Source organism: Gobio gobio (assembly GCF_949357685.1).
Source record: "Gobio gobio genome assembly, chromosome: 10".
NCBI lineage: Eukaryota > Metazoa > Chordata > Actinopteri > Cypriniformes > Gobionidae > Gobio > Gobio gobio.
Window position 1 is genome coordinate 4,875,959 of NC_137116.1, and position 14,357 is coordinate 4,890,315.

The 14,357-nt window shown below is 37.1% G+C and overlaps 1 protein-coding gene across 1 annotated transcript in view; it reads right to left on the reverse strand.

Moving 5' to 3' along the window:
• bin3 (bridging integrator 3) overlaps nt 1-14,357 on the reverse strand; it is an 82,368-nt gene that overhangs the window by 48,026 nt on the left and 19,985 nt on the right. Inside the window, exons 2-3 of the mRNA XM_079827406.1 lie at nt 7,054-7,102; nt 3,539-3,579 (exon numbers count right to left, since the gene is read on the reverse strand). Of these exons, the coding sequence (XP_079683532.1) occupies nt 3,539-3,579; nt 7,054-7,102 (90 nt within the window). The remainder of the gene's footprint in view (nt 1-3,538; nt 3,580-7,053; nt 7,103-14,357) is intronic.

The following is a 14,357-nucleotide window of genomic DNA, read 5'->3' on the forward strand; positions in this document are numbered from 1 at the left end:
TCGTGTTTAACCACTACAGAGACATCAGATCCAGCGGCAAACGTCAGAAGGACTAGCCGAGGAAAGGCTGCTCTTGGCGGGGTTAACGAGCGCGGAGCGCCCCCTGATATAACAACGCCAAAAACACCAGATCAAATTTTCAAATAGGCGATCTCTTTATAAATGAACTACAGATTTGAGCTTTAAACATCTACATTCTCACCTGAAAGTCTTAAAACTACATTTTGTGACACATTAACGTAGTATTTTTAAATTACGTGGGGTTCTCATCCGCTATTGACGCTTGCTTGTTGGTGCAAGATGCATTCTGGGATACCGGTCTGTCCACACAAGTCATCTCTCGATGCATCCTTGATAAAAGGGGCGGATCAAGGACACATCCAGGGATTTAAACTGTCCTTGGTTAGATGTGAACTTTGAATTGGAATCCGTTCAAAACCGCGGATTCATTCAGTAAGTAAACATATCACTGCTATGAGATGCGCAATGGCTCTACAGTGGATTTGTTTGGAACCATTTTCGTTGGTAAAATAGAGCAAAAAAGACAATATTTGGTCTAAAAAAATTGTCTAAAATGTAAGTCCCCTAATATTAAATAATATTAGTTAACTTGTTTGTTGAACTGTTGAATTAAATCAATTTCACATTTGCAATCATGTTTACACAATCAGGAAAACAGCACTCTTGCTCATGTAGTATTGCCTAAATATTAAAGATTGTTTTTCACTATTGCCACTATTGCAATGATACTGCATGCAGATCCTATTACATAGATCACCAGATGCAGCAAGTTTTTGTTCTCACTTTTTAAAAGTATTTTAATTATGAAACTCAACAGTAAATTTTAATTGCATTGAATAGGTAGGGTTAGGGTATTATGCTTTATGTTTCATTAATAGCTGTTATTTCATACCTCATTAGATTCAAAAGCAATATAACTTAACCTTACAAACACTTCATACATAAAACATAAAATAAAAGAACTTGAAAAGATTGTTTCAGTCAATAGCCAAGTTTCCATCCACTTTTTGCTGTTTTGTTATCGACAAAGTGAATATTCAATATTCATAAACTTTTATTAGATTGTAAAAAAAACCTGACAAAATTACAAAAATGAGGATGAATGTTTGAGAGGTAACACATCTTATTCTTATCAATAGTAATTCAATAATTTAATAATATGAGTATAATAGATTGAATGCGCCTATATCAGTAAACATTTTGATGCGCTAAACCTTTTTTCGCTAAAAATCCTGCTGGAAACCTGGCTAATGACATCCATGCTTGTTTCTCTGCAGGAGGCGTCACATAGTTGGAGGCGTAACTTGCAGGGGTGTGGTTTGTAGGACTGTGGGATGCAGACAGACCCATCTCTCATTTTTGGAAGCCTGAAATCTTTGCTCCTCATTTAATGTAACTGCATTGAAAACAAATCTATAAAATTGCTCCTTTTATGATCCACAGAATACAGGAGATACAGGTTTGGAAAGACATGAAGATGAGTACATGATGACAGAAAGATTATAATTTATAAAGCTAAACCTGATTAACGAATAATGTTCAATATAGTGCTCTATGAAGTGCACCCCCCAAAAAGAAGACCACAAAAGAGTTTCATGAAGGCAACGGGCATCACGTTCTCTGGGTGTGTGTTGTTGCGTAATGTGAGGCATTCTGATAGCAATCAAACCAAAGGAGCGGCCTTCTCAGGCAAGAGTTCAGGCCCCTACATGTCCGTGCCCACAACACAAGTGCTTGTGTATAATTGATATATGGTTTTTAACTCTTTGTACAGACTGAGACTCCACCTACACAAACGAAACTAAGGCGACAGAGTTAGGTGAGGCGCTAGAAAGTACATACATCTCTACAGACGACCTCCAACCTGATTCAACAAGAAAAGGGATATGATAAGCATGCAAAACAAAGCTGTGAAAAACATTTGGTTTCTTAAAACTACTCAATTGCTCCGTACTGGAGTGGATATCACACAAAAAAAACATGTCCCGATCTCATTGCCCCCGAAATATAAATAATAAATGATATATACATAGACAATAATTTCATAGGAATTAAAAGGATAGTTCACTTTAAAGTGAAAAATAGCCCATGATTTACTCAAGCCATCCATGACATTCTTCTTTCAGACGAATATAATTGGAGTTATATTAAAAAATGTCCTGGCTAATCCAAGCTTTAAAATGGCAGTGAATGGGAGCCCAAAATTTGAAGCCCCAAAAAGTGCATCCATCCACTATAAACGTTTTCCACACCGCTCCGGGGGGGTTAATAAAGGCCTTCTGAAGCGAATCGATGGGTTTGTGTAAGAAAAATATCCATATTTAACAGGTTATAAAGTAAAACATTTAGCTTACGCCAGACCGACTTCCATTTTCAACTTATGGAAAAAGCGTAACTGATGACGTCTGACGCGTTTTGAACTACGAGAGGCGTTACACTTTCTGCGTAAGTTGAATACGGAAGGCGGTCTGGCGGAAGCTAGATATTTTACTTATGTAATATGGATATTTTTCTTACACAAACCCATCGATTCACTTCAGAAGGCTTTTATTAACCCCCCTGGAGCCGTGTGCATTACTTTTATAATGGATGGATGCACTTTTTGGGCTTCAAATTTTGGGCTGCCATTCACAGACATTATAAAGCTTGGAAAAGCCAGGACATTTTTTAATATAACTCCGATTGTATTTGTCTGAAAAAAGAATGTCATATACACCTAGGATTGCTTGAGGGTGAGTAAATTATGGGATCATTTTCATTTTTTGTTGAACTAACCCTTTAACACTCAAATTCAGATTACTATAATGTTTCAGAAATTTTACTTTACATGTTTTTATTGTAATCTTTTGTAATTTACGTTTAATTTTAAAAAGTAAAGGCATAAATCGTAATGCAATGTTTTTGTTTTTAATTTAAATCATCATATAAGCAAATGTATACCTACTTTAGCATTTTTTCCTTTTAAATTTTAGGATGAAATATGACCTAGATATGTCCTTAAGAGTTTTTTGTGAGATTTACCCCTTCACATTAATCAGAACTCATGGATTACATGGTCTATACAGTCCTGAAGTGTACTGGCCAGGAAATACGCTGTAGATACAGGTCTATGCATGAAAATACATATGGATTAAGGCTGGAGGCATTTCGTCAGACTCTCATTTAGGGCGCTCAGAACCCTGTAACCATGCTTTCATTGTGTCATATACAAGACTCACTTATCTTCTGTCATGACTGGGGAGAAACAAATGATGCATCAGGGTCTCGTCACCAATGTAGCAATCCTTTGGAAAACCTAGACTGGCGCCATGGTTTTGATCAAATCAAAAGGTTTCAGATCCAATGTCGATCTATTTTTAAAATCAATGTACTACTTTGGTTTGTTCTTGTTGGGAAAACATATATTTGAGTGCTTGCTGTACTCTAGCTAATGATACTCAGAAACATTCAAAGCTCTGTGGGCAACAGAACACATCGAATAAGAATAAAAACAACAACATCGGACATGTCAACTTACTTTTGGAGCTTTTCATATTCCCGCTCAAAGTCCCTTTCAACCTGTGGAGAACACGTAGAGAGATATGAGAGTGGAACGAGAAGAATGGATATAAAGATCTCTTTAAAGAAGTGTGTGGGCAAACTGCTCTAGTTTTCTACAAGCTCCCTTGGGTGTGTAATCACAAAAACAGGATCTACAGGGCTGCAGAACTTAAAGCCAATAGATGTATGCAAGAAGAAAAAAAAGTGAGTAGGATATCAGTTTGGGACCTTTTAGCTATTAGGCAAGATCTCTAAAGAACGCCAACGAGATCAAATAAAAAAAAAAGATTAAGAAAACAGAACAAGCTAAATCTTTCATTTGGAAATCAGCAGTTGCAGGAGGTCCTGTAATTATTGCAGTGCCCTTCGGTTGCCACATTAGTTTGTGTCCATGCCACCCTACCGCTGTGTGTAGGGGGTTAATGATGCTATAATTGCAGCAGTAGGGGTTCCTGTCCTGTGGTTCGGTGGGCAAAGTCTGTAAATAAACAATATTTGGAAAGGCAGGCAGTCGGTACCCCGTTTAGACCGTGTGTCCGGCCTGTGGCCTGCCCACTCATGGGTGACCATGGAAGTGTGGTGTAACAGGAAAGGAGGCGAGTTAGGGAACGAGGTGATGAGGGGAAAATAAGAAAAAAAGATGTTGATTGACCTCTCAAAAATGAGGAAGAGATCAGGACGCCCACTTACGGACACACAAGTGTACGGTGTCCACAACAGAGAAGCGCTTATGAACTCACAGTTGATCTATTCAAACAATGACTCAAACTCTAACCACAGCACTGGAGCCAAATGGACTGGAAAACTAGACCTTTTCATTTGCGGAAGAAAACGTGAGTGGCACATGCCTGAGAAAAATGGTCGTCGCAATGCTACAGTGTTGCAGGGTGTTTGCATAATCGCCCAAGTCAAAAGATCACACCATTAAGTCCCCATGATATTCTGGTCTATATATATAGCAAATACTATAAAGTGCAAAAGTCGGGTTCCAATGAAAAAAAAAGAAATGAATGAATGGGGAAAATTACTTCCAGAACCAAAGCTGGGCCCAGCTGCTATTTCGCAAAGCGGAAGTAAGCTATTTTCTGTGAATGTGCGAGAATTCAGATTAATTTGCCGCAGTAAATTTTAATGATTTATAATTCATTAAATTACTCCCCCGAATGTCGTTCCAAACCTGTAAGACTTTCGTTCATCTTTGGAACACAAATGAAGATCTTTTTGATGAAATCTGAAAGCATTCTGATCCCTCCATTGACAGTTCACGCAACTACCACTTTGAAGCTTCAAAAAGTTCATAAAGAGATCATAAAACTAATTTTCTGAAGAGACTTGATTGCTTTATATGAACAGATCTAATTTCGATTTAATAACAGAATTATTATTCACATATAAACATTGATCAGCGATCATAAACAGAAGCTCAATCCCCCCTGCATGACGCGCAAGAACAAACCCCATTGGTTCTTTTTGAAGCTCAAATGTGCTGCGTAACACGAGAATGAACCTCTTTGGTTCTTGATTAGGCTCAAATGTGCTGCATAACACATGAGAATGAATCTCATTGGTTCTTGTGGAAGCTCAAACGTGCTGCGTAACACGAGAATGAACCTCATTGGTTCTTGTTGAAGCTCAAATGTACTGCGTAACACGAGATTTAAAGGTGAACTATGTAGGATTTTTGCAGTAAAATATCCAGAAACCACTTGGCCAGTGTTATATATTTTGTTCAGTTGAGTACTTAGAATATCCCAAATGTTTTCAACTATTTGTAAATCGTGAGAAATTTGCTATTTTAACCACGGAACCGGGACGTGTGAGCTATGCGTGTGAGGGAGTCGCCTGTCGATTGCGTCATATCTGCGTCACCCTTGGTCTCCGTTTTTATTCAGTGAAACACTTTACTTTCACTGCAGTGTGAACAAGTGTCACAGCAGCCGCCGAGCGAACGTCATAACTTCCTTTTCAACACACTCAGATATATCTAATACGATAAACAGAGCTGCGTTACCTCAAACTCATAACTGGAAGTGGCTCCGGCAACCGTGTCATAATAAAAGTCCTGCCGGCGACTATGCCATAATAACAGTCCCGCTCTTCAATCGCTCCTGCGGCCTTGCTCAGCTCCACAACACTCGGTCCTGCTCTGCTTCACTACAGTAATGTTAATAATCGCATCCATGAACATGATTTCTGCCCGAGTCCTATCCTGACTGTTTCCCACTGGCTGTGAGGTGAAGACCACATGTCCCGAGATTCTGCGCTTAAACGTGCCGTCATCAAACTACGCCTTTGTTTTGAACAGGCGACCTCTAGTGGACGGAAAAGTTACACAGTGTAGCTTTAACCCCATTGGTTCTTTTTGAAGCTCAAATGTGCTGCGTAGCACAAAAATTAACCTCATTGGTTGTTGCTGAAGCTCAAATGTACTGCGTAACACGAGAATTAACCTCATTGGTTCTTGATTAGGCTAAAATGTGCTGCATAACACATGAGAATGAACCTCTTGGTTGTTGCTGAAGCTCAAACGTGCTGCGTAACACGAGAATGAACCTCATTGGTTCTAGCTGAAGCTCAGTTGATGAGTTGAGTTGATGAATGTTTATATGTGAATAAAAGCCTAAATTAAATCTGTTCATCATATAAAGTGATCGAGTCTCTTCAAAAAATTTGTTTAATTTTAACAATCACTTTATACAAATTCTGAAGCGTCAAAGTGGAAGTTGCATGAACTGTCAATGGAGAGACAGAAAGCTCTCAGATTTCATCAAAAAGATCTTTATTTGTGTTCTGAAGATGAATGAAAGTCTTAAAAATTTGGTACGACATGAGGGTGACAAATTAATGTAAGAATTTTAATTTTGTGTGTGAACTATCTCTTTAAATAACTACAAGAATAACAGTGCAGTAAAAGGTAAAAAAAAAAAAAAAAAAACTTGATTTTGCGCTACTGTTTATAATTAAAACAACACATTAAATTAATATGATAAGAACACCAGCTTACAATGTCAAGCAGCATAACAATCTCTTTTGTACATCTAAAAATAACTGAAAGCAGCTGACACCGGAAGCATCGCACATTCAAGTTACAAATGGCCGTCCCTGCTCGTGTACAACATTTTTTTTTTTTAAAAGGTCCCCCAATATACATTCTACTGACTATAAGTAACATGTCAACTTATTCCCCTTACCTAATAGTCTATTAATACTCTAATAAGAGTTAGTTGACATGTAGCTGCAAAGTTACGTCAAAAGTTACACTTTTATTTGGATTGCTCATTTTAGAAACTATACTATTAAATTTTGTTTTAAAATGAGTTTTTATTGCATATTATATTGGAAAATATTATGTAAAATAAGTATTAATATTATTCTGTTTGAGAGTCCTGTTTGAAAACAGTAATTATTTTTGCAATTCCATTTTGTGGCACAGAAATCACAGAAAACTGTAAAAATGGGGAAAAGAACAGGAAAATCCTGTGGATTTCTTACCGTTTTTGAAACAATCTGTTTCCTTGGTTGTCCGATTTTGAATGGAATCCTAGGAAAACAGAAATGCATAATTATAAGGTAGATTCATTACATTTAAACTCACCTTAGTGTAAAGAATACATTTCATTTATTTTCTCACATTAATTTTATATAACATTTATAATATTAAATCCATCACAGCCCATTTTTACATTTCAAAGTAGTAGTAGCATTTAAGTTTATTGCCATATCAGCATCACTGGCTATTACATGGCAGATACATATTAAACATTTAACAACATAATTTCATAAATACAATATAATAAAAACAAACATTTTATAATATAAAATAAAAAATAATAATAAGTACACATACAAAATGACCACACTTTTATAAAAGATTCTTTAAATGTACTTGTGCTAAAAATTGTAAAAGATTTTCAGGATCTACATTTCAAAGAAGGCTGACAAAACCCTTATTTAGGCGGTCATAAGCTCATATTTCATTGACAATTTTGAGGTTCACTATGAAAACCCCAGAAGCAAATCAAATCTTCTCATATGGGCCACATAAATCCATCTCAGAAGCCATCAAAGGCGGATGTGCGTAATTAGAAGTGGCTGTCGCCGCTGCCACAAGTCTTCCTGTGGTCTGCTGGTGGGGTTGGGGGGGGGGGGGGGGGGGGGATCTTACACACATGCACTTTCCTGATGTCTGCTACTGCTGACGGTCATTCACTCAGAACCAGTGCAGACTCAGGTGTTCACAGGATGCAGTCTCACACACACAACACAAGTGTGCCATGGTGGAATCAGTGGCAAACACACATATGCAACACACATGACAGCAAATGACTACCAACCACAGGTCATGACCCTAATAATGTGCTCACAGTTCTGGATTGCAAGAGGGTTTATACTCCGAAATGGCTCCAGTTCCAGTGTGACTACTATTTCAACCCGTTCTCACTCCCAAGGCATCAAAATCTGAAGCATGGTCAAGTGTCTTCCACGTCACAATGAAGACGCTAAAGGCACCCCTAGGCGCCATTTTTCGACACGCAGGGTGCTTTATTGATTTTCAAGGAGAAACCTTTGGTTTTTTATCAGTTTAATCGGCCAGCATAATTTCATTTACACTATTTAGACACGTTTGAACACGTAACCCAACCCCATCCCATCCCTTCCCTATACCAAACCATTTGTGTAGTATATGATATAAAACACAGGATATAACAGGCAGATATGACTGCAGGCACAATTTATACAAAAAGTACAAATATTCCAAGTGTTCTGAGGCCAAACGATTGATTTGCGTGAAGAAAATCCCCAAATCATCAACTTCTCAACTTCTCCATCCGCCGAAGATCAAATTTTAAAAATTGCCACCCGAAGAAATGTTACATCAGATTTCATAGTAAAATTGCATTGGCTATCGTATGTCTCGTGACCAATTGCGTCATTACGTCAACTTTGATTGTAAAATGTCATTGGCTCTCGTGTGCCTTGTGACAGAATGAGTCATGCATCATTTGAATGAGATATGAATGAGTGCGTTCACGGAGCGGCTGGATCACCATTTCAGCGATTAAAACATTAAGATCAACTCTGTTCTTTACTTTAGATATCGTATGACTTCAGAAGACTTGGAATGCAACATGAGTTAATACTTTTATACAGTTTTGGTCAGTTATAAATACCTGTGAATGTACTTTTATTTCCCTGTTACGCATTTTGTCTTGTTTAGAAGTGGGTAGGTTTAGGGTAGGAGTTGGGTTAGTTGCTCCAAAATATAAAAGTAGCCAATAAATATTCATAAAATCATGTCTGCTTTTACAAATGCAAAGAATTAAACACATCTTGATTTAAAAGTTTAAAATTAAATTAAATTATAAATACACTGCTGTAGGGATGCTCATTCGTTTAATGTTCCAAACAGACAACCGCTGCTCATTATCCGATTATTAACCGTTAACTGATAAGATTATAATATTGAATTGGCAGATTGACGAGTGTCTGTGACCCGTAAAAAATATTTTTTTTTTTCACGGGTTTATTTTTTCGTGCAAACAGCAGCATACAGATCAGATAAAATATAAATAAAAAGAGTAAAATAAATAGGCCTACACTAAATATTTTTCACTTAAATAATTACCTATTTAAGATGACAAAACGAAAACACACTGAATCCGTTTGAAGCTTTGAAGAACCGGAATAGTTTTTTGTAGTAACAGGTCTAAGTGATGTGGGTTAGTCTGGAGCGCAGCCTGTTGACAGAAAACACCCTTTCAAGCCTTGCTTATACTTTCGTCTGTCTCCGCAGCCTTCTGCGCTCTCCGTTGTGCTGTTCTTTGAAACGACAGAGGGCGACTCGGGGTAATTGTTTTATAAACCACCAGGAAACAGTGGCGAGAAGAACATACGTAACAATGTTTACTTTAGTAAACTTAACCAAAACCACACTACGAAAAGGCTTCGGATGGCACTGGTGTCCCGGGAATACAGAGATAACCTCTCGTTCATCGCTTTTTGCTTACCAGTCTAGAGCTTGTACTACTGACTGTATTTTAATACCGCATAGCATATGTTGCAAGATGAGGATCCCTACACTGCTGTGGACGTTGTTTACTTCATTAATGTGTTTACTGTGATTGTGGACTGAGGATGGGAGTAGGATTCGGTATTCGGTTTCGGCAGAGTCACCAGTGGATTTGGTATTCGGCCAAACCCCAAAAATCTGGATTTGGTGCATCCCTAATAATATATAAATTAGTGTTAGACCGATATATCGGCCGGCCGATATATCGAGCCGATATTTGCGTGTATTGGCATCGGCCGATACAAGGCTGCTGCGTTCCCTTGCATTATTTACAGACAGGCTTCCACAGGCAGCTCTCACCGTCTTCAAACTGTCTTGCTCTCCCTCCCTTGCGCATATTAATCAAAATCAATTGAGAATTGACATGATGGTAAAAGGTCGAAAGACTGAAGTTTCACGTGGAGAATTGGGAGATTTTTTTCCTGAATTACCGCTGGTGTTGCTCTACAAGAGATTAAGTTAAGTGCACCTACACTCTAAAAAATGCTGGGTTAAAAATAACCCAAGTTGGGTTGAAAATGGACTAACCCAGCAATTAGGTTGTTTTAACCCAGCGATTGGGTTGTTTTAACCCAGCAATTGGGTTGTTTTAAGCAAACATTTAACCCAACCGCTGGGTCAAAACAACCCAATTGCTGGGTTAGTCAATATTCAACCCAACTTGGTTATTTTTAACCTAGAATTTTTTAGAGTGTAACCATTAAATGACTAGGTTGTAAATGGTTTTAAAATTAAATACAGTACAGTCAGTGTACACTTTATTATGCTGCTTGCTTGTTGATACTGTGTGCAATAGTGTCATTATTTTATTTATGCTTAAATATTTATTTTCTGAATTTATTTTCACCACTGAACTCTTTTTTTTTCTTGTTCTACCTCACCTGTTTTTACTATTTGTTAAATATTGTTTTTTTTAGTTCAATAAATGTTCCTTTTTTAAATTGTAAATTGTAAATTATCATCATGATCATTGTGTCATTTTTATGATGTAAATTGAGGGAGCAAAAGCAGTATCGGCTCCAAATATCGGCTCAAGAAAATCGGCAGCCCGTATCGGTCATCGGCCAAGTCTGATGAAAAAAAATCGGTATCGGCACTAAAAAATCCATATCGGTCGATCCCTAATATAAATACATTTAAACCACTTAACTTAGTGATTGCTATCAGGCTGTGAAGAGAATTCCAAACAGCATAACAAAAATTGTTTCTGGAACACATTGCCTACCCTGCCTTTAAATATTCTTTAAAAGTAAAAGTGTGATCATGTACTGTTGTTCAGCTAATTTTCAAGGGTAAAATCCACTAATTTCAGTAAAATTACATTTAATCAGTAATTTTGAGAATTATTTCCTCAAGCAGATTTTTTCGAAGTATTCGAGTTGGGCACGCGAAATGGCCACGCTGTCGAACAGCTCGGTATGAAAGTGACTACATCGCTTCACTATTGACATTACACAATGAACACTTCTTACCCATGAAAATTTTGCATGGTTGGGCTTTCAAAATGTATTACGACAGTAAGGGTTCGGTTCAATAAAGTTAAGCCCTAATAAAGAAAGGCTTTTCAGGAAGTCTGAGAATCAATTTTCACTCTTTAGCAGACCTGAAGAGATCCTAACCTCGACACCCCAGCCCTCGGGGTGTGAAGGTATGGTAACATTGGTCTGGCTTTCTTCCAACTCAACAAATGCACAAATAAAAAAAAAAAAAGATACGCTGATACGCCTACAGGTCGTCCTTCAGTTAGGTCACAACGGTTGGTTTTGTCTCCAGATAAAATCTCATTCAGAGAACTTTGAAACTTGCTTAATTTGATACTTATGGCATTTTTTCACCTTTTTGTTTTATCCTGCTGTTAGCTGTGAAGTTTAAACAGAGCAAGTTGTCAGAATTTTGCCGAATCAAGCAACACTCTTTCATGGATTTCTAAAGTTAAATGGACAACAATCTCTCAAAATCAGGTCACTTCAAAAGTCAGAACGGAATTCTTTCATTTCAAATCAAAGGCCAAAGCTAATGTTGTTTTAAATAGGAAATGTGTCAGATTAATGAAACGTACCGGTAATAATGTTCACGACAATCAAGTCCAGTCCGCAACATGACTCAATCCTTATCTTCCAGTATTATTTCCGGTCTAATCTTTACTATTGTTCCAATAAATAGACAAAAATGACATTTAGGGCTTTACAATCAATGACAGTCTAATGAAACCTGGCCTGGTCCTATAGGTAAAAGATCATCCTGACCTATATAATTAACTATGACTAATATGGCAGTATGAATCTCTTTCGCTTGCGGCACAGATGCTACTTCACAAAGACATGAGAATAAGGTTCCTGCTGAAATGTTTGGACCAATGTTAATGCAGCAAACAGATGTGAAGATTCAACAGTTTCAGCTTTTATCATGACCAGCCACTGCAAACCTACACAACATCTCATGCCTGATGTTACATGTTCAATTCAGCTTTTACACTACACATCTGAACTCTTTCACCAGATCTCAACAGCACAATGCTCTGCTAGTAACAACAGTTACAATGTTTAATAGGTGCGTATTGTATTTATTGACTGATAAATCAAAACCATTCAAAAGTTTAGGGACAGTATACCATTTTTTTGTGAAAGATTAATAAAATGTAATAATAAAAAAAGAATACTTTCAACAAGGATGCATGAAATATATTAATTTTATAATGTTTCCAACATAACAATAAGAAAGATTAATAATAATAAACTTTTCTTGAGCAGCAAATCGGCATATTACAATATTTTTTGAAGGGTCGTGTGACACTAAAGAAAAAACAAATCACAGCTGAAAAGTAGCTTTGACATCAGAGGAATTAACTACAATTTTAAAAAATATATTAAAATAAGAAAATTATTTGAAATTGTAATATTTCACAATAGTATGGCATTTTTGATCTGATACAGCCTTGGTGAGCATAAGAGATTTCTTTAAAAACATTTTAAAAATCGTAGCGACCCCAAACTTCTGAACGGTATTGAATTTAAATCAATATTTTAATAATTAAGTCTATAAATTAAGACATTTAAAAAAAAAAAAGTTTAAATATCAATTAAAGTAAATTATTAGAAAATGCAAAAACTTAAGTAAATAAATATTTTACCATAATACTTAAAGTATTTATCAAGAGTTTACACTAAATGAGCACAAGAATATTTCATAATTGATGACGCAAATGAATAGTGCAACAGGGAAAAAAAAGATTTTTCTTGATTAAAATGAGCTAAAGCAACACAATTGCTATACATTTTGTGCCAATTTAATTTGATTGTGTTCAATCCACTTAAATATAAATCAAATTGAAGTTTACTTAATCTGTTTGTGGTGAGATTACATGAATGATTTGTGATGCATTAACTGAAACTGGGCGGGGCTTGTTAGTTCCCAGCATGCTTTGCATTTGGCTAAATCAAGAGAGAATAAATGTTGTTATTTTATATGTATAAAAGTGTTATATTATGTATTTTTGAGCAATATGGGAAAGGGGAGACTTGATTGTGTTTAATAGTGTTTAAGGGGGGGGGGGGGGTCAATCTCTTTTCAGTCAATCTCATGTCAATCTTGAGTACCTATAGAGAAGTATTGCATCCTTCATATCTCCAAAAAGTCTTTAGTTTTATTATATTTATAAAAGAAAGATAGGCTGTACCGAGTCTTTCCGGAAAAAGCAGAGCGGCTGGGGGCGTACCGTTCGGGCGGAGCTAAAGAATGACGAGCGCGTGAAGTTATTGCGTTGAGCTATGCATGTTTACATAGAAAAACAATGGAATCGATAGCTAACAACACAAAGACATGTGAAGCATTTTTACTCACCGCCTGCTTCCAACACACGAACGTGAGCCTTAATCGCTGGGATTTCTCCATCTTTCAGCATTAGGCGAGCTACAAATCCGGACTTGAACTGTACCTTGTTTATAAACCATCGTCGCCGAAATTCAGGGAACAAACAAACACTTGCACAACTCCGTTGCTGCTCCGGAAAAACATGATTGTCTTGCCATGGCAACCAAAAACACACATCTTTGGTGACATTGTTGATTTCGTGAAGTCCTGTGACTGCAGCGCAGCCGGCTTCCCTAAAGCGTTTGCTCTCTCGCTCTAGTCGCGCACGCGCCCTTCCGGGAGAAGAGCCCGTACAGCCCGTACGGCCCGTACAAGGACATTCCGCCCCATCTGACACATATACCCATATCCCATACCAACTTCCCGAAACTTATGAGAAACCGGAAGGAGTATTTTTGGCACAGAAATACTCCATCAAACGTCAAACTTTTTTTTTGCAACTTTGTCCCTGTTTAGGATGGGAAGCCAAGTCTTTAACAGTGTAAAAAGCTCAGTATGCATGAAACAGCATTTCACCCCCCTTTTAATATTCAATTAATAGAATTAATAGAACGATTTAAATTACAGTGGGTTACCATTCTGGAGAAGAGTGGGGCATTTGCTTAGGCTGTGGACTAATACAACTAATATCATAACGGCTTTACTGAAGGACCTTTTAATGCTTAGCATTTTATATTTTAAGATTAAGAGATTTAAGTTTGTCAACTAGATAGTGGAGTATTATAATTCAGTTGTGTATAGGGATGAAACGGTATGGAAATTTCACATCACGATTATAGTGACCCAAATTATCATGGTTATCAATATTATCACGGTTTTGTTCAAATGAGACGAATGTGTTCAAAAAGAACAGATG